Source organism: Talpa occidentalis, unplaced genomic scaffold, assembly GCF_014898055.3.
Source record: "Talpa occidentalis isolate TD23 unplaced genomic scaffold, MPIMG_talOcc4v2.1 talOcc4.14, whole genome shotgun sequence".
NCBI classification, from domain to species: domain Eukaryota; kingdom Metazoa; phylum Chordata; class Mammalia; order Eulipotyphla; family Talpidae; genus Talpa; species Talpa occidentalis.
Genome location: NW_023601433.1, coordinates 57,284,220 through 57,309,156, shown reverse-complemented (window position 1 = coordinate 57,309,156; position 24,937 = coordinate 57,284,220). Strand labels below are relative to the sequence as shown.

Here is a 24,937-nt window from a genome sequence, read left to right as displayed (position 1 = left end):
TGGTGGTAATGGGCCCGCTGAAGGTCGGTCAGACAGGCCCGACTGCGCTTGCGCAGAGGCTTCCCCCCACGCCCCCCCCCACACCCGCTTCTTCTTCCAATCTCGCGTACTCTCGCCCACAGAAGGAATTCTCGCGAGCGTTGGAGGGGGGTGGTCCCCAGTCTTTCCAGGCCCCACCTCCTTCCGGTTCGCTGCAATTTTTTTTGCCCCGCCTACACTCTCAGCTCCGTTCCGGTTCCGGTTGGCAGGGTGGTGTTGTCCTGAAAGTTGCCGTGGGTCCGGTCGCTATGGGGAAGTCAGATTTTCTGACCCCGAAGGCCATCGCCAACAGGATCAAATCCAAAGGGCTTCAGAAGCTGCGCTGGTATTGCCAGATGTGCCAGAAGCAGTGCAGGGACGAGGTAAATGGGCCGGGATTACCCCATGCCTACGCTCCGCCCGCCCCCCAGGAGGGGAGAGCCTGGAGACACAGGCTCCAGTCCCTGATGCTGGGGTGAGGGCTTGAGTCTCGGGTCCTCTGTCGGGGTGTGCAATGGGGTGTGCACTGGGGTGTGCACTGGGGTGTGACATCTGTTTCACTCTGTAGAACCATCCTTTCCTTCAGCCTCCGTCCAGGAGGCCTGTGACAACCCATTCTTTATTATTTCTACCCCCCTCCACCACCACCACCACCACCATGAAATAAAAGATTTTGCTGCTGTCGTCACTGTCCTGAAAAAGGAGGCGTGAATAGTTAAATACAGGACGTCTGGACAATAACGACAATCATCTCTAACCTTGAGTGACTCTTGCAGATGATTAGGATTCAAGCCTGTGTTCGGTATCAGATGAAAAAGCACTAAGCTCTTGCACACTACTCTGACAAGCATTCGTTGAGCACCTACAATGTGCCAGACCCAGGATACTATCTGTTGTGGTTAAGATGTGGACTTGGGAGTCAGGTGGTCAAAATTATTAAGGTTCGCAGTGCCACCTACTAGCTGATCTTGGACTTCCTTGCTTTCTCTCCAGCTGCTTACTTAGTGATCTGTAAAGTGGGAATAGTCATTGTACCTACTGGTAAGATTGTTGTAAGTTTTAAATGAATGATGTGTATGAAATGACTGATCAGATCTTGAAAAGTATGTCTGCCCTGCTACTATGAAGGTTATACTCCTTCCCATTCATGTAGTGGATGATGAAGCCTTTGAAGTTCTTTGAAGAATTTAAAGCAGGCTACTGACCTGATCATTTTTTTCCTGGAGATTGAATGGAGGGGGGGGGGGAGAGGGCGTGGAAGAACATTGGGAAATTGGAATAAACCCAATCCAGTGTTTCTTCAAGTGAGGAATGAGCTATTTTAGATGACACTCACTTTGAAGAACATTGATACTGTTATTCTCATTCATTTCTTTGTAGTTCTGTTTAAGTCAAGGTGAAATTCACACACAAACACATACAAAAAGTAGGGACTAGTACAGTGAACATTTGAGTAGCCCACATGTAACATTTTAATTATTTTTCCATATTTACTTTTCTGAAATATTTTAAAGTAAATTATAAACGTCAAGGTATTTTACCTCTATGATTATGCCAAGTAAAATAAGTGAGAAAATGAAAGAAAGCTACTGGATGGTCTCACTCATTTGTGGAATATAAATAAGTAAAAAGGACAAAACAGCAAAACAAGAATAATTCTTAGACTCTACAAATAATATACTGATTACCAGAGAGAGTGTTGGGGAAGGGAGGACAGAATCAGGAAAGGGAAGGTGACAGGATGTGGCACAGGAGCTTCAGTGAGGTGGTTTACATACAGAGGGTTGAAGTTGTGCTCCCCAAATTATGTAATTATGTAAATAAATCAATAAAATGTAAAAATAAAATGTAAACAATTAGGAAGATATTTGACCTCTACATACTTAAGTACGCATTTCAAAAATATCAGGATGTTTTTTACATACCTAATCTATGTCATCACATAACAAAAGTAGCAAAAATTCTTTTATATTGTCAGATTCGTACTCTATAGTCACATTTCCTGTGCTCCCCCAAATGCTTTTGAAAGCACGCTAGTAGAATAGACATAAAGTCAAAACTTGTATGCTTTTTACAATCACCTGAAGAAAATACAGATTTAGTGTTTGACATTAAAGTTTGTGTAATATGCAACAGTGTATTTTCAATAATGAACTAACATAGAGGAAAGTTAGTGAAAATAGTTTCGTAAATGAAAATTCACTAACAGCTGTTTTTACTTCATTATATTCCTTGAAGCACTTCCTGAACAACTCTGTATGAAATCAATGCTTGATAGGTCTTTGTTAAATTGAGTCCAAAAATGAATTTGTTCTTCTGTTATTGTACCCAGTAGTGTTTCTTTTCTTTTTTTTTTTTTTTAAGATTTATTTATTTATCCATACAAGAACTGGCTTACAGGCCAGAGGCATGAGAGGATTCACCGTATACAGAGAGGGCAACAGAACAGGCAGACTGACTGAAATACACTGCTGAGGGGAACAGCAGGCGAGCCAAGAGAGGTCTGCTGTGCCATGTGGGTAGCTCCCTGGGCGGGGATCCAACTTGTGCTGCAGTGGCTGTGGATAGTTTCATAGGTTGTGTCTAACCCTTTGTGCCACCAGGGAGGTCCACCCCATTTGTGTTTCTTATTGATGTCTGTTTTCTAAGACACTTAGTTTGTGTCTTTCACCTTCTGGGACTAAAAACTGAACTTGTAAAACATTTTAACAGTTGTTTATAATTATTGATTTGATTTTTTTTATAAGTTTATCATCTGAGAGCAGCTTGTTAGGGTTTTTTTTTTTTTTGATATATTTTTTAAAGATTTATTTATTTATTTATTTATTTATGCACTGGGTTCAGTCAGAAGCGTGGGAGGGTGAGAGAATTCACCAGAGCCAGAGCGGGGAGCAGAACAGGCAGAAGGACCGAAGTACACTGCTGAGGGGAGCAGTGGGCGGCAGGAAAGGTCTGTGCGCCATGTGGGACCCTCCTCCTGTGGCCGGGGAGCAGCCCGGGATGGAATCGGCTCTGCAGAGGCTGCAGGCAGCTTCGCAACCCAGCGCTCAACCGCTGCACCACTGGGGAGGCCCTTGTTAGGGTTTAATCAGATACTTATATTTAGGGCCCATTATGATGATCTAAATCAGAATTTAACTCCTGTCTTTACATTTTCTGTAGAATGGCTTTAAGTGTCATTGCATGTCCGAATCTCATCAGAGACAACTGTTGCTGGCTTCAGAAAATCCTCAGCAGTTTATGGATTATTTTTCAACGTAAGTAACTTGAAGACATACTTATCTAATAGGCTTTATTCAGTCAAATTGTAATGTATGCTTTATTTTGGTATATCAGAGGCTCTATTTATTCCTTAGGTATTTATGTGTATGATAGCTACGTTATCTTTGCTCAGATTTTATCTTCCTTTGACAATTTTTCAGAGTGCAAAATTGTGAACTCACAATTCAGTCTTTCCTTTCATTTGAAACATATGAAACTATCTTTCATTCTACACAATTGTAATTAAGAGCAGTAAGTCAGGCTATCTGATTTTCGACTATTTGAATCTGGGCTTCTCCACTCATCAGTTGTATGACTTTGGGTGAATTAAAGTATTTCTGTGTGTTAAGTCCATTTCATTGGTAAAATGGGAGTAAAATAGAACTCTCTTCTAAGTACTGTCTTTCTTTCATGGGACTTACAAGAAAATTAAAGGTGTTAATACTTTAGAATTGTTTATAAGAGGGCTCAGTATTCAATTACCATTAGTTATTATTATCATTACCATTATTATTATTAGATTTCTAAGCCTTTTGGTCTAGGTTCCCTTGACACTGTATTAAAAGACCCAAAGAACTTTGTTTATCTGGAATTCTGTGATACTTGCAAATTAGGGATTAAAACTGAGAATTGCTAAGCATTTATTTTTAATTTATTTTAAGGAACATTAATAAACTACCTGCATATTAAAATAAATTTTAAAGAATTGGATTTTCCAAAACAAACTAAGATAAAGAAGTGACATTGCTTTACATTTTTGCAGTCTCTTTAATATCAGACTTCATAGGGCCTCCCCTGGTGGTGCAGTGGTTGAGCGCTGGGTGGTGAGGCTGCCCGCAGCCTCTGCAGTGCTAGTTCAATCCCCAGCCACCGGCGAGGGTCCCACAAAAAAAAAAAAAAAAAAAAAAAAAATTCAGACTTCATAGAAGACACTTGGGATGTCACAACTGCTTCTCCATTCGTTCTGTTTCAAAATGTTGTTTTGGTTGAAGCACATAATGAAAATCTGGCTTTCACATAGATGTATAGGGGAGGGTGTGTTACAGGCTTTTCAGGTAATTTAAAATATTATTCTACATCAAAATGGTGCGGTAGTTTCTTAAAGGCTAGTTGTAATCTGGAGTCTGAAGCCATATCAGCTAACTTTTTGAACTCTATTATATTACAATGCCTTGGTCTTTTACTTTTTTTTTTTTTAAAGATTTATTTATTTATGCATACAAGAATTGGGGTATAGGCCAGAGGTGTAGGGGAATGAGAGGATTCACCAGACACAGAGTGGGGATCAGAACAGGCAGATTGACTGAAATATACTGCTGAGGGGAGCAGTGGGTGAGTCAGGAGAAGTCTGCAGCACCATGTGTGTAGCTCCCTGGCCCAGGATGGAATTCATGCTGTAGTGGCTGTGCATAGCTTCATAGTGCTGCATATTAACCCCTTGCACCACCAGGGAGGCCCTGGTCTTTCACTTTGGAAAATACTGGCTCACCGAGTAAATGGCAGTATTCTGAAAGGTGACTCATTTTGTCGTACAATACCACAAAATCATGTTCACTAATGTCAACATCAGTGTCATCAGAAATATCTTTTAAGTGTCAGAAAGTATGTTAAACTCAAGTTTTTAGCTTACTAGAATTCAAATTTTTGGTTGAAAGCTTAAGTTTTCGTTGGTAACAAATAATTGTTTTCCTTGACAGACTCTGTCCATTTTTTTCTTTAAAGATTTATTTATTTATGCCTACGGGAGCTGGGGTATAAGCAAGAGGTGTGGGGGGTAAGAGGATTCACCAGAGACAGAGTGGGGAACAAACAGGCAGATTGACCGAAGTACACTGCTGAGGGGAGCAGCAGGCGAGTCAGGAGAGGTCTGCTGCTCCTTGTGGGTTGCTCCCTGGCTGGCCGGGAATCGAACTTGTGCTGCTGTGGCTGCGGATTGCTTCATAGATTGCATCTTAACCCTTGCACCACCAGGAAGGCCCTCTGTCCATTTTTAAGAAAATGTTTTGAATACTCAGTTGGAATAACTATCGTTTATTTTTTCAAGTAAAAATGGTCCATGAATAAAAGGGTGTTTAGCTTACACCTCAAGCCATCACAGAGTTTTTTTCCTCTATTTTACCATTGTATAGAATTGGAAGTAATTTATTCATGATTCTCATTTCATTACATAGGGAGACACATACTCAAAGATTGATCCTGCGTCATTAAGGGCGTTCTAGATGAAAGTAGCTTTGGTTTTCATTGTGAGCACATGCCCAATAGATACACTATTAGTACAGTTTGACATCATTGATTCCACTTGCTTAAGATACCAGCAGGTTTACCATCATTGTTTCTGTGCCATCAAAGGAGATAATACAGTGAAAAAGGCAAAAGTTATTTATCTGCAAGCTGCCCATGACTGTCTTACATAGCACCACGGTATATATGCCATACTTTTGGAATACCAAGACCCATCTCTGTGATTTCCCCTCCACTTCTCATTAGACTTCCACCTGTCCAGTAGACTTCCACCTCTCCTGAAGAGTCCCTCATGCCTTTTCCACCTGGGAATTCTCATTGATTGCTCTGTACAGTGTCCTTTAAACTCATGCCCTTTCCATTCTTACTGCCCTACTAATAATTCTTATCTCTCACCTAAATTATTTCAGTGATTATGCATCAGAATCACTTGGGAACTGTGGAAACAGAACAGTGGACCCCATATCTAGTTTCTGGATCAGTAGATCAGGGGTGGGCTGGAGACATTCCATGTCTCTCAGGTGCCCACTTGATTCCAATGCTACTGGTCTGGGTACCACACTTTGAAAATTACTATTCTTTCTGGTCTACCAGAATTATCTTCCTAAGTCACAGATTTTCAGAAATTAATTCCTAAATTTTATGTATTGTCTGGATAAACCGTAACCTCTTTAGCATAGCATTCAAAGCATTTCAGAAATTAGCACTAAATCTATTTTCCAGCAATAGCTTCCTTTTTATCCTATTTAATTTTTATCTACCCTCAACATCAGCCAAGTTAGATTGTCATTTCTTAAACATGTGATGCTTTCATGACTCAATGCCAGTCATGCCAGTTACACTTCATCACCCATATTAAAAATCACCTCTGGGTATCCCTTCCAATTCTTTCTATAATGTTTGTTGTATCTCTTTTTCAGTTTGACTCTGTTATAACTAATTCTACAGTTACAACCCAGGTCAAGACTGATGCTTTATTCACCTGTGTTTAACTAGCATTAATGTGGTATACTCAGTTTAGAGGGACATATGAGGTGCCAGTTCCATGTAGAATGAGGGTAGTGTGGTTATCATCAGTACGGGGGTATTATGCTACATTCTGTAGCACTAATCAGCTTCATAAAGGACCTTCTCAAAGCTGTGTAGTCAGTCACTTTTGCTGTGACTGCTTTCCTGAGGAAAAAATTTCAACTTCAAACTGAATTATAATTTTAATTCTTGATAGCTATAATGTTTTGGAATCTTTATCTTTCTATGTTCAATTTTTAAAGGTTCATAATAGCCACATAAATGTTTCGTATGTCATTTGGGCATTCAGACTGTACAGTAGCTTAAATTTCAGGAAGATGAGATGACATATTTAGAGAAAATATCTTACCGTCTTCCTTCCTTTCTTTATTAGGGAATTCCGAAATGACTTTCTGGAACTCCTCAGGAGACGCTTTGGTAAGCATCGTAAGAATATCATTAACTTCATAATCTTAGAATCTTCTTAGAACTGACAGTATCATGTTTTGTTCTTAGGCACTAAGAGAGTTCACAACAACATCGTTTATAATGAGTACATCAGCCACCGAGAGCACATCCATATGAATGCAACTCAGTGGGAGACTCTGACCGACTTTACTAAGTGGCTGGGCAGAGAAGGTAAGAAGAACACAATATTGAATAACTATTCTGAGTTGCAGTACAGGAAGATAAAATTGTCATACTTTCTATGTAAGTATATGAGTGGGGTAATTAAAAATTGGTGGAGAGGAGTATGATCTCCAGGGTTAATTTTGGGTATTTATAGTTGAAAATGAATGTCTGGAGCAGTTCTTTGGACAGTGAAAAGATTTATTACTGAAGTATCCTCTTATTTAGGTTCAGGATAATTGGCAGTCCTCTTCCTTCCCTCCCCCCCATTCATTTCACTTCAAGAAACATTTTTTACCCCTCTCAAGATGATTTTTTTTTAAATTTGCCACTACATTTCTCATTTCTAATCTTCATATGATGAAAATTTGGGAGAAGAAAAGACAAAGAAATTTTGTGTTAATGTATTACTTATTCATTGTGTTACTTTATTCCATCTTAGGGAAATAATTTCTACTTATTTAAGTTGGCAGAATATCATGTATTCATTGGATGCTACATACATAGATGCAGGTGAATAATAACTGTGAAAGATAACACATCTTTCATGTTTTTCCCTTGTTTAAATATGTTGCCTCAAATTAACTAGCTGAAAATTATAAGAGCTGAGCCTGCTGGCCCCTGTGAAGGCTGCAACTTAAGTGACTCCAGTGTTTTCCCTGCCCTGGCCTATTTCTTACCTCAACCTTTAGTTTATCAAGACTGTAACTGGGGAACCCATTGTCTATTTCTTTCACCTGCACTGGCTCACTCTTAGCGACCGACCATGTGTGAATGTATCTCCATCCATGTTGGCCAGGCTGGCGTCCACATGGGCAGTGCCTGCTGGGAGCTCTGCTACTGGGGACCGATGGCCAGATGCTCAGGGACCAGATCACTGGGGGAAGAGATGCTCCTTCAGCAGCTTCTTCAGTGAGACCAGCACTGGCAAGCATGTGCCCAGGGCAGTGTTTGCAAACCTGAAACCCATACTCATTACTGAAGTTCACACTCGCACTGACTGCCAGCTTTTCCACCCTGAGCAACTCATCATAGGCAAGGAAGATGCTGCCAGTAACTATGCCCGAGGGCACTACACCATTGGCAAGGAAATCATTGACCTCATCTTAGGTTGAATTCATAAGCTGGCTGACCAGTGCATAGGTCTTCAGGGCTTCTTGTTTTTCCACAGTTTTGGTGGGAGAACTAGTTCTGGATTCACCTCCCTGGTGAAGGAACATCTCTCTGTCTCTCGTAGCAAGAAGACCAAGCCCGAGTTTTCCATTAACTCTGCCCCCCGCTCCCCTCCCCCCAGGCTTCCACAGCTGTAGTTCAGTCTACAAGTTCATCCTCACCACCCACACCACCCTGGAGCATGTGGATTGTGCTTTCATGGTAGACAATGAAGCCATCTATGACACCCATCATAGAAACCCCAACCTTGAGCACCCAACCACACTAACTTTAGCCACCTTAATAGCCATGTTGTCCATCACTTCTTCCTTCAGATTTGATGGAATCCTGGATGTTGATATGTCAGAATTCCAGACCAACCTGATGCTCTGTCCTTACATTCATTTCCCTGTTATTTCTGCTAAGAAAAAGCTTTCTGTGGCAGAGATCACCAGTGTGTGCTTTGAACCAGCCAACTAGATGGTGAACTGTGACCTTTGCCATGGTAAATACATGGCTTGATGCCTGTTATATTGTGGTGACATGGTTCCCAATGATGTCAGTGCTGCCTTTGCCACCGTCAAGACCAAGTTTTTCTGTCCAGTTTGTGGATTGATGCCCTACTGGTTTCAAAATTGGCATTAATTACCAACCTCCCACTGGGTACCTGGTAGAGACCTGGTCAAAGTACAGTGAGCCTTGTGCATGCTGAGCAACACCTCAGCCATTGCTGAGGCTGGGCTTGCCTAGATCAGAATTTGACCTGATGTGTGCTGAATGTTCCTTTATTCACTGGTACGTGTGTGAGGAGAGTTTTCTGAGTCCTGTGAAGTCAGGGTTGCCCTGAGAAGTATTATGAGAAGGTTGGTATGGATTCTGTTGAGGGAAAGGATGAGGAAGAAGGAGAGGAATGCTAGTTGCCTTTTCTTTAAGCCTTCAGCATATCATACTCAACTTCAGTTTCAGTACTAGCTGACAAGCAATGAAGTTTTCTAATTAGATTGTCTTCACTTTTTTTTTTTTTTAAAGATTGATTTATTTATTTATTTTATACAAGACCTGGGGTATAGGCCAGAAGCGCGGGAGGGTGAGAGAATTCACCAGAGCCAGAGCAGAGAGCAGAACAGGCAGACTGAAGAAGTACACTTCTGGGGGGAGCAGCGGGCAACAGGAGAGGTCTGCGCACCATGTGGGACCCTCGCCCGGCAGCCGGGGATCGAACCTGTGCTGCAGAGGCTGCGGGCAGCTTCGCAACGCAGCGCTCAACAGCTGCGCCACCACGGAGGCCCAGATTGTCTTCACTTTCAACTGAATCATGTCTTTTCCATGTATACCCTTTTTCCGCATCATGTCTCAAAGTAAAGGCTTTAAGAAAGAAAAAAAATTCAGAAAAATAGTTTTCTGTTTAAAGAGATAAAACAATGTACTTAACATATCTAAATTTCATTAGATACAAATATGAAAACCTTTCATGCTATAGGAGTTTGTGTGTTTGGAGTGAGTGTATTTGAACGGTTGAGTGAATAATGCAGAGATCAAACACATTTATATTTACCTTTAACTTTGATTACGTAAAAATTTAGGGTGTCTGTAACTTTCTTTTAAGGCTTGTGCAAAGTAGATGAAACGCCAAAAGGCTGGTATATTCAGTACATAGACCGGGATCCAGAAACTATTCGCCGGCAATTGGAATTAGAAAAAAAGAAGAAGCAGGACCTTGATGATGAAGAAAAAACTGCCAAATTTATTGAAGAACAAGTGAGACGAGGTCTAGAAGGGAAAGAACAGGTGGGCAACATTGTCATCCAGACAGACAAAAGAGAAAGGGCTCACAAAGCAAAATTGCTTGTTTTTTAAAAACATTGAAATGAGTTTTGTAGGTGTTGTTCCTTAAGTAAGAGGAGAAAGATCTTGGAAGAAAAGTTGTGGTTTTGGAGCCTAGGTTTTGGAGTTGAGACAACTCGGTTAGTTCCTGACTCACTGACTTCATGATCTTGTATAATTATGTAATTGTCAAAACCACAGTTTCCTTGTCTCCAAAGTAGGGCTGGCCAGTGCCTACTGGGGAAGACATAAGTAGGTCATGTCACCTGATTGTAATGAACACAGTGCTGAAGGCAAACACGATATAGGAACATACAGGGCCAGCACCTGCTGTATCGAGGAAGGACCTAGGATATTTGAAGGTAGATATAAATCCTGGGCTGGGGAGTCTTGAAGAATTAAGGGGCAAAACCCAAGTAAATTGTTTAGAGAGAGCACAGTGAAGGTGGTTTAGGTGTTAGAAAAACTAGTTCAGTCACTTATTTCAACAAATATATTGGTACTCTGGTGGCAAGGGAATATAGCAGTGAACAAAAAAAACCCAGCCCTCCTCTGAGTTCAGTCACTTATATATATTGGTACTCTGTGGCAAATATAGTTCCCTGCCCTGAGCTTATATACTAAATGTTGTGTAAGGAAAATATGGCCTTACATATATGTGAAACTATTAGGTATTAGGTTTTAAAATCTTTATTGTGTTATGACATGTAATAAAGTGTAGGCCATGCAGTCTTCAGGTTAATGAAATTAGTGAACACTTACATATATTTGTGTTTAGGTAGGTAGGCAGATACACAGACAGACAGACCAACTGACTGACCAGTGTAACCACCTCCCAGATCAAGATAAAAAACATATTCAGTATCATAGAAAGTTCCCTTGTGCCCATTTCCAATTAGTAACCTCTGTTTCCCAAGAAGGAACCACTACTGATTGTTGGTTATGTTAGTCTTTCTTAAACTTCTTAGAAATGGAATCACATTCTTTTTGTGTCTAGCTTCTTTAACTCAGGCACACTGTTTTTTAAATTTAATTCTTCTATTTCTTATCACTCTTTCACCCTTTAATTGATGTGTATAGTGTCCCATTTTATGAATATAATACAATTTATCCATTCTATTGAGAAACATTTGGCCTCTTTTCTGTTTTTGGCTATTGTGAGTATAGCTGTCTGGTCATTATTGTACACATCTTATATAAGCCATTTATAGCAGAGAGGCAGGAAGGAGCAGGGGGTAAGAATGAAGATATTGGTGAGAATCAGTTAATCCATCACTCTTTATACCTTGTTAATTGAACTTGTTGATGAGTGAGTTTGAGTAGCTAAATATTATGATGTTATGTTAATCTACATATATTCACACTGTCTTTTAGGAATTCTCTAAATTAAAGCAGGAACAAAAGTTTACTGCCATTATGAAATTTACACTCCTGCTTAAGCATGAAAGTTTTTTATTCTTGTAGTTTTCTCAGTTTTATTTATTTTTAATTTTCTTGAAAAAATCATATGCATTTTTTTTTTTAAGATTTATTTATTTATTTATATAAGAACTGGGGTCAGAGGCAGAGGAGGGTGAGAGGATTCACCAGAGACAGAGCAGGGAGCAGAACAGGCAGGTTGTCCGAAATACACTGCTGAGGGGAGCAATGGATGAGACAGGAGAGGTCTGCTGCGCCATGTGGGAATCTCCCTAGCTGGCTGGGAATCGAACCCACACTGCAGAGGCTGCGGACAGCTTCACAGCGCTGCGCTCAACCTGATGTGCCACCTGGGAGGCCCCATTTAAATTTTTTTAATAATTTACTTTTATTTATATATATTTTACACCATTGTTCATTTTTATACAATGTTTGCTTTCTCTCAGGTATAGTTCAGTAAAATTCCCACCTCCAGTTCACCTGTGCAGCTTCACCATAGTCCCTGTGCTCTTCCTCCCTTGTTTTGATCTTTCTCCCTCCCTCTCCCCTGCAGAATGTCTCTGACTTACAGTTGCCTGTTAATTTTGTTTTTTTATTTATTGTTATTATTTTTTTTCCTGATTCCTTATTTGGTTCCCCTATATTACTCCTATAACTGCACTGAGCATAGTTCCTTCTGAAACAAGACCTCATACCATGGACAAAAATCAACTCAAAATGGATTAAAGAACTGAACATAAGACCTGAAACCATAAAAAGTTTTCTCACTTTTAAAAAATGTAAATCAGTTTTCATTAGAAGAAACATTCTGAAATTGGGGAAATAAAGAAGGGTCACATCTTTTTCCACAGAGAACTGTGATTTACTTGTAGAATAACTTTTTCTTAATAACATTTTAGCTTAGTATTGCTAAAACCTTTAAGTTGTTTTGTATTTTTGAGGTATAAATAGTATCTTTACCCTAAAAGTAGAGCTCCTACTCATCAGAGTGTCCTCATTCTACACTTAAATATGTCAAATTTTTTAAAGTAAGATTATGTTCTTTTACCTTCCTTTGTGAAATCTTAGGTGCATTAACAAACAAAAGAATATTTGGCTTGATTGCAAAAGCAAGTTTTATTAGTAGAAACAGTTAACATTTATTAAACATTGTGGCAGGCACTATGTTAAATGCTTCCTTTATATTTAACCCTCAAACACCTAAATGTGCACATTATCCTAATTTTAAAGATAGAATATTTGAAGCTCAGAGAGACAGTCTGGCAAAGATGGCAAAGCTAATAGTTGGCAAAGGTGAATTTCATATGCTTTTCAATTTGAGTTTAATCATAGTCTCAATATAGAAAGGTTTGCTTTTTATATTAATCCTCTAGCTAAGATTCCTAAAGTTAATTGCTTTATGTTGTTTCCTGTATAAATTGTGATAAAAATAAAAATGTAGGTCAGCTTCTAAAGTCTAGTATAAGAAAGCTACTCTCTCCCCTTTTAGATTAATTCTCAGAGAGTATTTGCAGGATAAATAATTTCCAGATCAGGATCTTTATCATTTGTTATTTTAGAGTTGTTTCTTAGAACTGCCATGCGACAGAGTTAGCAAGTCATCATTTAGGACTACTAAATAGTGACAGCAAATGCACTGAGAACCAAATCTTCAAATTCATTTCTTATTGTTTGTTTTTAAAGGAGGTCCCTGTTTTTACGGAATTAAGCAGAGAAAATGAAGAAGAAAAAGGTAGTTTTACTTTTCTTCTTTCTAAAAACTATGGTTAGTTTTCTATTGTTTCTGCCAAAAGCTGGCAAGAGTCATGGAGGCAGAGTGATTCCAGAAGTCATGCTATTAAGCAGCTGCATGCAGGGTGACTGCCAGCACTTCCTGCATCAGATGCAGACCCAGCATCACCCAGTAGGTGACACACATCTTTTCTGAGTCCCCTGTAAGAAAGGAAGTTCTCCTGAGAAGACATTTTTGCCAGCAGACTTCCTTTTGAATGTCATTGGCTAGACTGTATGATGTGTCCCCTTCAAAAATAGTGGCTGGGAAAATGAATAAGATTGTTTTGATTGTTTTAGACCAAAGAACCTTACTAATCACCTACCAGAGTGTCTCCCCATGCAATCCTATCATCTTGGGCTTCACAGAGGAATGGGTTTTTATGTTGGGGCTTTTGAAGAACATAAACTTTGAGAGAGTAGCATTCTCCACACCATGCGAGAGAGGTGCAGATGCCTAAACAAAAATGGAGTGCTGCTAGCAAGGGAACAGTGCAGTGGAGGGAAGCCGCCCGGGCCATGTGACAGCTCCAACATTTGAAGGTCTTTCACAGCCTTACAAACGTCTGTCCTGTTCATTATACCAAATCTGTGATCTCTGGGTTGAGCTTGCTGGCTTTCCTTTATTCAAACACCCATAGGAATTTTTGTGTGAATACATTGGCATCTTATCTGATCAATTTTATTATAAATTCCCTGGATTTATATGGACTAACTTTTTTTTCCAGTTACATTCAATTTGAATAAAGGAGCGTGTAGTTCAGCAGCAGCATCTTCTAAATCAAGGTGAGCTACATGAACAAGTATCGTGAACGATAGGCCCTGACTATTTAGACTGATCTGTTGTATATTTATCATGTAACAAGTTTCTTTTGTGTTCCTTTGGCGCCTTATAAAACCTTCCCCTCTGCATAGTTTTGTTAACAAACACAGGTCTTCTTTCCATCAGTGCTTTGGGGCCAAGTGCATTGACAACAATAGGGTTGCAACATCAGTGAAACGAAAAGAATCTTCCCAGAGCTCAGCTCTATCAAAAGAAAAGAAGAAAAAGAAATCTGCACTCGATGAAATTATGGAGGTACAATTTATGTGCTACTTGTTGACTCTAGCAATGATGTAGTTTAAACCAAGGAAAGTTAAGCTGTCTTACCAATCATGGGGTTAAAGATTGGTTAATACAAAGTTAGAAAATTGTGCCTGTACCAATTTAGGAAAAAGAGCCTGAAATTTAGTTTCATCTGAATTGAGTTAGAGCTCCCCACATAGGTGTAGTTTCTTCCCTCAGGTGCTATCTTCAAAATTCTCCATGCAGTTGTGGCCTGGTTCTCCATGCAGTTAAGTTAGAAGGACTTCGGTGGTAGTTAGAAGGAAGTGGTAGAAGTGAGAGAGCTCTTTGATTCCCCTTCTATGCAGTTGGGAGACTCCATGGTTCCTCCACCACAGCCTGGGCACTCCTGTCACCTCTGACTTTGACTTAACTGTCTCCTAGCCATGAAGAGAAAGCACTGACCTATTTTTAATTTGATTTAACCTGATGGCTAAGTTTTTGTGATAAGTCATTGAAAACCTATGTTTATTTGGAGCTGGGACCCTATACCTGAAACTCTTGAGCAGTTCTCCAGAAGGTTCTTAACTCTAATATTCCTTTCTTCCTTTTAACACATAGCCTTACCATATCAATGAATTAATGAAATAAGCAGAAGAGGAGAAGAGTGAGAATAAGCAAATATAAAGAATAAACCAATACACAAAGCCCAACTTTATTTCCTATAATATTTCCTTGAATTACTGTTTTCTTCACATGTGAAGAAATGGGAAGGAACTGTTCTGTCTTCCCTGTTACCAAGTCCCCACATAATATAGGACAGTCTAAAAGGCATAAAGTATAATATAAAGATATGCATATTGTAAGATGTGGCCATTCTATCATTGAACAAGTAGTGATTTGCTCTCATTTTGGAGGGTGAGGGTCTTGGGTCTGTATAGTAAGGAGAAAACAGTCCCTCTGTGTCATGGAGCTTTCATTCTAGTGAGGGAGACTTTAGTGAACCAATAAATTATTATAAGATGCTGAGTGCTAAGGAGGTCTGAGGGTGGGGCATGGAGCAATTGCTTTGGAAAAGGTGCTAAGACAGGAAAGATCTCTAATTCAAGCATCTGAGGATTCAAGGGACTAGAACATGAGTGTAAGAGTGTGGCATTTGAGATTAGTGAAAAGTAGTGCCATTGAAGTCTTCTAAGCTACGGCAGGGAGTTTTTCAATTTAGTTCAAGGGAAAATGGAAAGCCAGACCTACCTGCCTGATATAATACAAGCTAAATTTAAAATATTCTTTGTTCTTATTGGAATGTTAAAGACATTAAAATGAAGCTTGCAGTCAGAGAATTATACTCTTTGGTCCCATTGAAAGTTGGTAGTTAGGGTTAACCTTAAGCATTGGGGTATATTTTCTTCCTCTCCGTTCATCAGCTCTGTTATCCTATCAAACAGGGAAGCACATTTTTGCCATCATACTGTACCTCTAACTATGCCGTGCAATGCTTTTTTCCCATGAAAACACAAACTTTTTTCTGTCTCATAAAGGAGTTAAAAAAGCAGGGGCGGGCAGTATAGTGCTGGCAGATAGCTGGGCAGTGTTGTCTAAGCAAAGGTTGTGTGTGTTTATTTTCTGGACCAATTGACTTGCCCATCACATATTTCTTAAAATCCCAGGTTATTCTAAGTAAAAGAAACTACTTGCAAAACATGCTTATGTGCATTTATCAGAGTTTGCAAATGATAACATTCTCCTGTGAAGTATGTGTTTCATGATGTTTGGTAAATAAGATGGCATTTGACATAAACTGAGGATTTAAAGAAGTAATTTTATGAATGTTTTGTGTGTCTGCAGATTGAAGAGGAGAAGAAAAGAACTGCCCGAACAGACTACTGGCTACAGCCTGTATGTATCCAGTTGGCTCTTCTTAAATCTAAATCAACTTTTAAGTGAGTGATTTAAACAGCACTGGTATAAATAAATTCTTCAAATACATATAAAGGAGATAGATAGAATTGTGACTTCAGTGACTTTCTATTTGACCTTTAATTATTGGTTGCACCTGTTAACTTCATGTTTGTAAGCTAGTAATATTCTTTAAATTCAATGCCAAGTTAAGTCTTAAAGGTAATTGTTATTATTCATATTTTATAGGTGAGAATTGAGACATGAAACATTAGAGTAATTTCTGCAGGGTCATTTAGGGACAGTCTTATTCACTAGGCTGTACTCTCATCAGGTGAGCAACGCTGCTTCCTGGAAGGCATTAGTCACCCTGACTTGCAGTCACTGAAAAGAAGTTTGGATCAAGATTAGTAAATAAAGGTTGTATAGACAAGAAACCACCTATGAATTATTTTGGTTTATTTTCCCTGTTAGAGTAGGTAATTTGAATATTAATAGTTTCTTATTTGCAATCAAGGATTTTGCCTGAAGCAATAGTTCTTAACCAGAGAGTATTTCAAAACCTTTTGAGGGCTTTTTTCAAAATGCATGTGCTTCAGTGATTCTAATGTGTGCACTTGTTTAAGATCCATTAGTTTAAAGGAAAAAATAAACAGACCAAACAGGCCTTTGCCATTGAAGTTTTTATCAGCAGCAGACACAAATAGTACAATGTCCTTGGCACTTTTCACTTCCTTGAATGGAAAGAAAGAAAGAAGCTATCTCTGAAAGACATGGATTAAGAGAGTTGAGCTATACGGATAAAAGTCCTAGATTTCAAGAAACCTCTGTGGAAATAGCCTTAGATGTATATTTTTCCTCTCTATAACCACCTTGAATAAGAAAAGAGAGAAGGAATAAAAGATTACTAAAGAAATGTTTTGGTACTGTTGGGTAGTTAGAACTCTGAAATTTCTGGGCCTCCCCTGGTGGCGCAGCGATTGAGCGCTGGGCTGCGAGGCTGCCCGCAGCCTCTACAGTGCCAGTTCGTTCCCCAGCCGCCGGCAAGGATCCCACCAAAAAAAAAAAAAGAAAAAGAAAAGAACTCTGAAATTTCTTTTTTTTTTTTTTTTTTTTTTTTAAATTTATTTATTTATTTATTTATACAAGCACTGGGTACAGTCAGAAGTGCGGGAGGGTGAGAGAATTCACCAGAGCCAGAGTGAGGAGCAGAGCAGGCAGAAGGACCGAAGTACACTGCTGAGGGGAGCAGCGGGCGGCAGGAGAGGTCTGCGCACCATGTGGGACCCTCCTCTGGTGGCCGGGGAGCAGCCAGGGATTGAAGCGGTGCTGCAGAGGCGTGGGCAGCTTCACAACCCAGCGCTCAACCGCTGCGCCACCGGGGAGGCCCAACTCTGAAATTTCTTATTTAGCAGAGCTTTTTCCATTTTACAATTATTTTTGGTGAACATGATTTAAGATGGAGAATTAAAAAACAAGAAAAATAATTTTTATCTACCATCTTTGTTTTTTCCCCCAGGAAATCATTGTGAAAATTATAACCAAGAAACTTGGAGAGAAATATCATAAGAAAAAAGGCATTGTTAAGGTAAGGACAACAAGTTTTGAATGAAATTTGTGAAAAGAGCTGGTTGGGCTGAGTACAGTTATTTTAGTGTTCCTTTAAAGCCAAGTTCTAGTAGCAGAAACATCATGTCTCAGGTTCTTGATGACACCATAAAAAAAGTTGAATTCATAATTGTTGGAATAATAACTTATTTTCACCCATAGTTTATACTTAACCTTGGTCTGCTTTTTTTCTAGTGCAAATGGTATGTATGAAATCCCCTTGGTACCTTTTAAATTCAGTGTGTATGCCTTAATAATCAAAAGATGCGTTATCTTTGTTAATTATGGACAGTATAATTAATGCCCCTAGTGTTCAAAGGAGGGCTTCCTTATGTTTTGCCTGAGAGGCTCTCTTTTGGCTGCTCTAGGATTTTAAATTTAAAAAATCATCTCTGGGCCTCCCCGGTGGCGCAGCGGTTGAGCACTGGGTTGCGAGGCTGCCCGCGGCCTCTGCGGTGCCGGTTCGATCCCCGGCTGCTCCCTGGCCACCAGAGGAGGGTCCCACATGGTGCGCAGACCTCTCCTGCCGCCCGCTGCTCCCCTCAGCAGTGTACTTCAGTCCTTCTGCCTGCTCTGCTCCCCGCTCTGGCTCTGGTGAATTCTCTCACCCTCCCGCGCTTCTGACTGTACCCAGTGCATGTATAAAAACAAAACAAACAAACAAACAAACAAAATAAATAAATAAAACATGCCTCTATTAAAAAAAAAAATTTTTTTTTAAAAATTAAAAAATCATCTCTGAAGTTCTCTCTTTTGTTTTTCCCAAATATAGTTTTGTTCTGGCAAGCTTTATTCAAGCTTATACATATACAAATTGCTAATAGAAACTAGGCAAAAACTATCCCTCTCATTATATTTCTTAAAGTCTTATTCTAAGGTCACTAGTCTTTTCTTCTTTCCACATAACAACTTTAATGGAATTCTTTAAGAACCATAAACTGAGAAGTCACATATAATGTTGTTTACTGTTATCTTTTGATTGGAATTTCATTTGTTTTCACTTTACATACTTTTATCTTTTACATATTTCTTCATATATTTCTCCTATTATAAAAATGTTAATTTCATATGACAGGAAGTAATTGACAAATATACAGCTGTTGTAAAGATGATTGACTCTGGAGACAAGCTGAAACTTGACCAGACTCATTTAGAAACAGTAATTCCAGCACCAGGTAAATCTTTTTGCATACCATTTAATGTGCAAGTTGTCAAAATGAGTGATTCTATCATTAAAACTATAGTTTTTGTTTTATCATTACTTGATAGGTAGTTAATGGATACAAGTTTCCTTCTTAAAAATATTTACCTGGGCCTCCCTGGTGGCGCAGCGGTTGAGCGCTGGGTTGCGAAGCTGCCGGCAGCCTCTGCACCGCTGGTTCGATCCCCGGCTGCCCCCCCCGCCACCAGAGGAGGGTCCCACATGGCGCGCAGACCTCTCCTGCCGCCCGCTGCTCCCCTCAGCAGTGTACTTCGGTCCTTCTGCCTGCTCTGCTCCCCGCTCTGGCTCTGGTGAATTCTCTCACCCTCCCGCACTTCTGACTGTATCCAGTGCTTGTATAAATAAATAAATAAATCTTTAAAAAAAAAAAAATATTTACCTAATAAAGGTTGTATATTTGACTTTAGGTCATGTGGTGATTCACCAGTCCTCTGAGAACACTATTTTGTGGCATGAATACATTTTCTCTTTCTAGAATCCATTTTTTTTCCTGAAGCAAAACAGACATATTTGGATAAAGTCAGTCATGTTAGGGTTATTAATGTATTTGTTCAGCTACCTGAGATAGTGATCTAAAAGTCAGTTTTTTGCTTTTTCTTTTTCTTAATTGTTTTTATCATGGGTGCATTTCTAGTGTCAGTGCTACTTTGGTTAAGATGTTTGCCACTGATCAAACTTCCCCATGATGGTATCATTGCTGGCACAAAGAGAACGTTAGTCTCTCAAACTTCCACTTATTCTTTCCCTCTATAATAATACCCATTTTACAGATTAAAGAAGAGTTTTTTAATTCAACTTTAGTGAGCTCCAACTGACAGACAATAAATGGTATTTGTATAAAGTGTACAATTTGATAAGTTTTGACAAGTAAATATTCGTATGAAATCACCCATCTGATGCCAACATCACCCCTCATAAGGTTTCTCATTTCCCTCTACAATCCATCCTTCCCACCCTTTTGCTTCTGCCTCCCCTGTCCTCCCAGGCAGCCACCAGTCTGCCTTTTGAAATTATAGATTAGTTACCATTTTTCTGGAATGTTTATGAATAAAACCATACTGCTATGTTCCTTTTTTCTATCTGGCTTCCTGCACTGAGTGTAATTACTTTGGATTTATACATGTTGTCACATGTTATCTATATAGTTCATTCCTTTTTCATTGTATGGGTGTACTACTGTTTGTTTATCCAGTCACCTGTTGACAGACATTTGGGTCATTTACAATTTTTGACTGTTACAAATAAAACTGCTCTGACATTGAAAAACAAGACTTTGTATGGATATATCATTCCTATTGGGAAAAGTCTTAGAAATAGAGTGGCTTGGTCTATGTTTACATTTTTATGAAACTGCCAAATCATCTTAGGATTTTATAAAGAGACAAATTAAAGGAAGCAGATTTTTTCCTGCCTTCTTCTTGACTCTAAGCATTTCCTCTAAGTACCTTGTGCTCCTTGCAATCTAAAAGTAAAACATATTCCTTTGGAAAAGAAGTGGGAAAAAGTGAGGAATTTATAATGTATCATCAAATGTATCTTCAAACTACACTTTAGAATATTACAGAGTTCTTAAATGATTAACAACTTCTAAATGTTCTTTCAGATCATTGATTACATTTTGCTGTAACAAAGTAGAAGGAAAAAGTAGACCTTTTCTTTGCTTTAAGTATCATGTTCTTATTGTAGGAAAGAGAATTCTAGTTTTAAATGGAGGCTACAGAGGAAATGAAGGTACTCTAGAATCCATCAATGAGAAGACTTTTTCAGCTACTATAGTCATTGAAACTGTAAGTATGGTCAAAGATAGAAATTTCAAATATCTTAAAAATGTGCTGTAGTTCTTTATCATTGGATTGGTCTTAATTTTATTTTAGAGGTTGGGTTTTTTGCTTGTCTCCTCTCCTATTTGGAAACCTGTAAGTTTATTTCTCTAATGACTTTACCATTCCTAAAACATTTTATTTTCTGATTACACAAGAAATGCACGCATGTCTTGGTCTCCACAGGCTACTATACCAAAATATCTTAGACTGGGGTAGCTTACGAATAGCAGAAATGTATTTCTCACAGTTTTGGTGACTAGAAGTTAGAAATCAAGGCAGATTTGGTGTTTGGTGAGAGCTTGCTTCATGGTTTGTGTGTCTGCACATATATGCAGGGACACGGGAACTCTGAGATCCTTTATTAGGGTACTAATCCCATTCTCAAGGGCTCTGCCTTCATGACCTAATCATCTCCAAAGGTCTCTCCCCCACTAAAAACATCACATTGGGTATTAGGTTTCAGATATGAGTTTTTACAGGGGCAGGGATAGGTTGGGACATGGGACAACACATTCAGTCTGTAACAAAACTTATTATCCCATATCTGAAAAATACATCTTAATATAATTTTTTCAATTACCCATAATCCCCCCCAGCTAGATGACACCCTCCATTCGTATTTTGGTCTATTACAATCTTTGTATTTTATAAAATTGTATACAGTGTGTACAGTTTCATATCCTGACATTTCCCCTTCACATCTAATATAAACCTCAGTGTAGCATAGTATAACTTGTGTGTGATATGTAATCATAGTTAATGGGGGAAGAATCACAGAGATCACCTTTTTTTTAAATATCTCTCCTTTTTAAAGGATTTAAGTCAGCAGAGATCAATAAAGCAATTCATTTAAAGAAATCTGACATACAAATAAAATTGCTTATTGTCCTGGGAGGTCTGTGAGACCAAGTGAGGCTCTTTTCTAAAGCTCTTTTCCATCCCATCTCTCTCCCATCTTCAACAGAGCTTACAGTTGCTATGTTGGTGTGCTTTGGGTAGTCTGAGGAGGAACATGATGGATTACATGTGGAAAATGGTGTGGCCTAGCCGGGGACATGGCACCTACCACTTTTGTTCACTGCCAGGGCAGCAGTTCCATTCTATGGCCACCCTAACCACACTAGGAGCTAAGAAGTTTAACTATTCAGGAGATAGAGGAGATACTGAGCAGCTGACAGTTCTCTGATGGTGATGAATAACACATTTCAAATATTGAAGAAAATATGCCAGAGATGATAACACATTTCAGATATTGAAGAAAATATGCCAGTTCTTTATACACAATGGAATATTATTCAGCAATCAAAAAAATAAACACATGCAGTTTGCAGCAACATGGATGGAGCTAGAAGAGATCATCCTCAGCGAAATAAGTCAGAAAGAAAAAGAAAAATACCGGATGGTCTCACTCATAGCAGGAATTTAGAAAACCTAGATAAGGGTCAGGAAAAAGATTAATTAATACAAAGTAAAAATCAAAATCAACAAGCAACTATAAACCAGAGACACACTTCGGGGGTCGGGGGGTGGGGAGCGGAAGGACTAGGGTCAAAATAATGGGGGGGGGTGCAATTGTATGGGGAATATAACCAAAATGAAAATGCATACGTTGTGCAAAAATGAAAAATGATGTAAGAATTATATAAAATAAAATATTTTAAAAAATGCCAGTTCTTAATGAAATGCCATTTTTTTTTTTTAATTCATAGACATATAGACATGTTGGCTACCTTAAAGATATTTTAGGGCTATGGAAAAGGCAAATTTGTATTCATAAGGCAAATTTGTATTCATAAGTATAAGTACATGTGTGTTTTTAATCTTTAATCATTTCAATTTGTAGGGCCCTTTAAAAGGACGCAGAGTTGAAGGAATTCAATATGAAGACATTTCTAAACTTGCCTGAGTTTGAGAGTTTGTTAACAACACATTAAAATCCTAAAGCATCAAATTGGTGTTCACCAAGATTTTGTGAGACTCTACTGTGTTAGGGTATTTCTTTTGTATAAAACAAATGAATTTATTTAAATGTTACTGTATAGTTGTTTAGCTTAACTTACAGAAAAATCTGATTATGTCTCCTGTATCAAAATTATGTAATTTTGTCCTTGTTATTTTTGTTTGTAATACTCCCTTGATGATTTTTAAATCTTCATTAAAAGAAAGTTATTGTAAAGTGTTTTATATAAGACATTTTAGAACATATGATTGTAAGAAATGCTTCATATATGCTGAATTTATATTTTCAGTACTAAAGTCATACAGTTGAACTATAAATATTACATTTTAAAAGTTATACTGTAAATACAGTGGCCTTATTGGGATATAACTCATCATGCAATTGGTACCTATTTAAAGTGTATGATTCAGTGGCTTTTCGTATACTTACAGAATTGTGTGACCGTCATGACTAATCTTAGAACATTTTCATTATCCCAATCAGAAAACCTATATCCTTAATCACTCCCTGTTCTTCCTCTCTCCCCAACCCCTGGCAACCACTCATCTACTTTCCATCTCTGTAGATCCACCTATTCTGGACATTTCATGTGAGTGGAGTCATACACTATGTGTTCTTTATGCCTGACTTCTTTCATGTAGCAGAATGTTTTCAAGGTTAATCAATATTGTTGGCTGTATCAGTAGTTTCTTTTGTTATCAATTAACACTCCACTGTGTAGATAGACCACATTACTTTTTCTTAATCCACTCATCGGGTGATGTTTCCACCTTTGGACTATTATAAATAATGCTACTGTGAACGGTCATGTAGGAGATTTTATATGAACATTGGCTTTCAGTTGCTAGGAGTGGAGTCGCTGAGTCATAACTAATTCATTGTTATATACTGTGTTCAACATTTTGAGCAACTGCCAAACTGTGTTCCAAAGTGACTGGACCATTTTACAGTCCTACCAGCAATGTTGAACTATATATTTGTAAGTAAGTGGAGCAAAATATTTTTTAGGCATGCAGAAGACAACCCCCCGCCCATACTTTATTATGTAAAATAAGAAGAAGTAATGTACGGTTCATGCAACTGAAAAAAAGCAGACCCTGACTTCAAATGCAGTAAAATTCGGAGTATGGACAACTTTATTAGGGCCTGATCTTTCCTTATCCCCAAATAGTGTGCTGGCTCCCTTCTTAAGGTCTCTTAAAACCACAATATTACTGCCAACTTCTCCAGCTTTACATCTTACCCTTCATCACAATTCAAAGAAAAGACCTGGAATTGAGTTGTATTAGTCCACATCTGGAAATCACTTCAAATCAAAGGATTGAAATATTGTGATTGGCTAGTATGGGGTCCTGTGGAAACCCTTGGGCCCTCTCTCTCAGATGTAGAAGGTGGGATAAATTATACTCGGAGGCAAGGGGAGCCAAAGGGAGACTACATGCTAATAATTAGAAATATAAAAGGCAGCATAGGAAATAGTTAGAGGATGATGTTGGTAACATTGCAAAGGACGTTCTCCCAGGATATTCTGAAATTAACAGCATAGTAACATGAAAAGAAAATGGGTTTTGCAGCTGGGCAGACTTTAGATTGGATTTTGGCTGTTTTGTTCACAAGCTATATAATCGGAAAGTTAATATTCTTGAATTTCAGTGTTTTTAATGTAACAATTGTCAGAAATAGTGTGTCCATGCAGGATTGTTGTCAGAAATACAGAAAAGAATGAAATGTCATATGTAAAGTCCAGGACTTACTGTTTATGAATGGTAGTAAGCAGAAGTGGCAGCAGATGGAGCCAAGCATTTGTGGCTTGGTCTTATGTTAATCTGGCCTGAAGATTTAATGGAGAGAATGGTTTTTCCTATAGTAGTGAGATAAAACATGACAAATTTCTTATGCCTCCCTCAAATCCTTACGTTTGGAATCAACTCTGTATAGAAAAATTGTCTCATTCATACCTCTCATATTTAATTCTTTAATACCTTCCTGAAATTATCTCAGAATAAAATAAAGTGACATAATTGAGGTTTAAATTTAATTTTTAAAAATCTGAAGCACAA

General features: G+C 38.6%; 1 protein-coding gene and 1 pseudogene across 1 annotated transcript; both read left to right on the top strand.

The window, feature by feature from the left end:
• Window positions 1–223: 223 nt before the first annotated feature.
• On the top strand, window positions 224–23,088 carry KIN (Kin17 DNA and RNA binding protein). The gene is given in 14 exon segments (XM_037510585.2): window positions 224–401; window positions 3,181–3,275; window positions 6,923–6,966; window positions 7,045–7,167; window positions 9,917–10,098; window positions 13,237–13,285; window positions 14,052–14,109; window positions 14,273–14,304; window positions 14,307–14,401; window positions 16,214–16,264; window positions 17,784–17,852; window positions 18,948–19,047; window positions 20,781–20,881; window positions 22,761–23,088. Coding segments are annotated over 14 exon segments (1,176 nt in total). The 5' UTR covers window positions 224–287; the 3' UTR covers window positions 22,824–23,088.
• LOC119244667 (tubulin alpha-1B chain-like) lies at window positions 7,174–9,286 on the top strand (annotated as a pseudogene).
• Window positions 23,089–24,937: the final 1,849 nt, after the last annotated feature.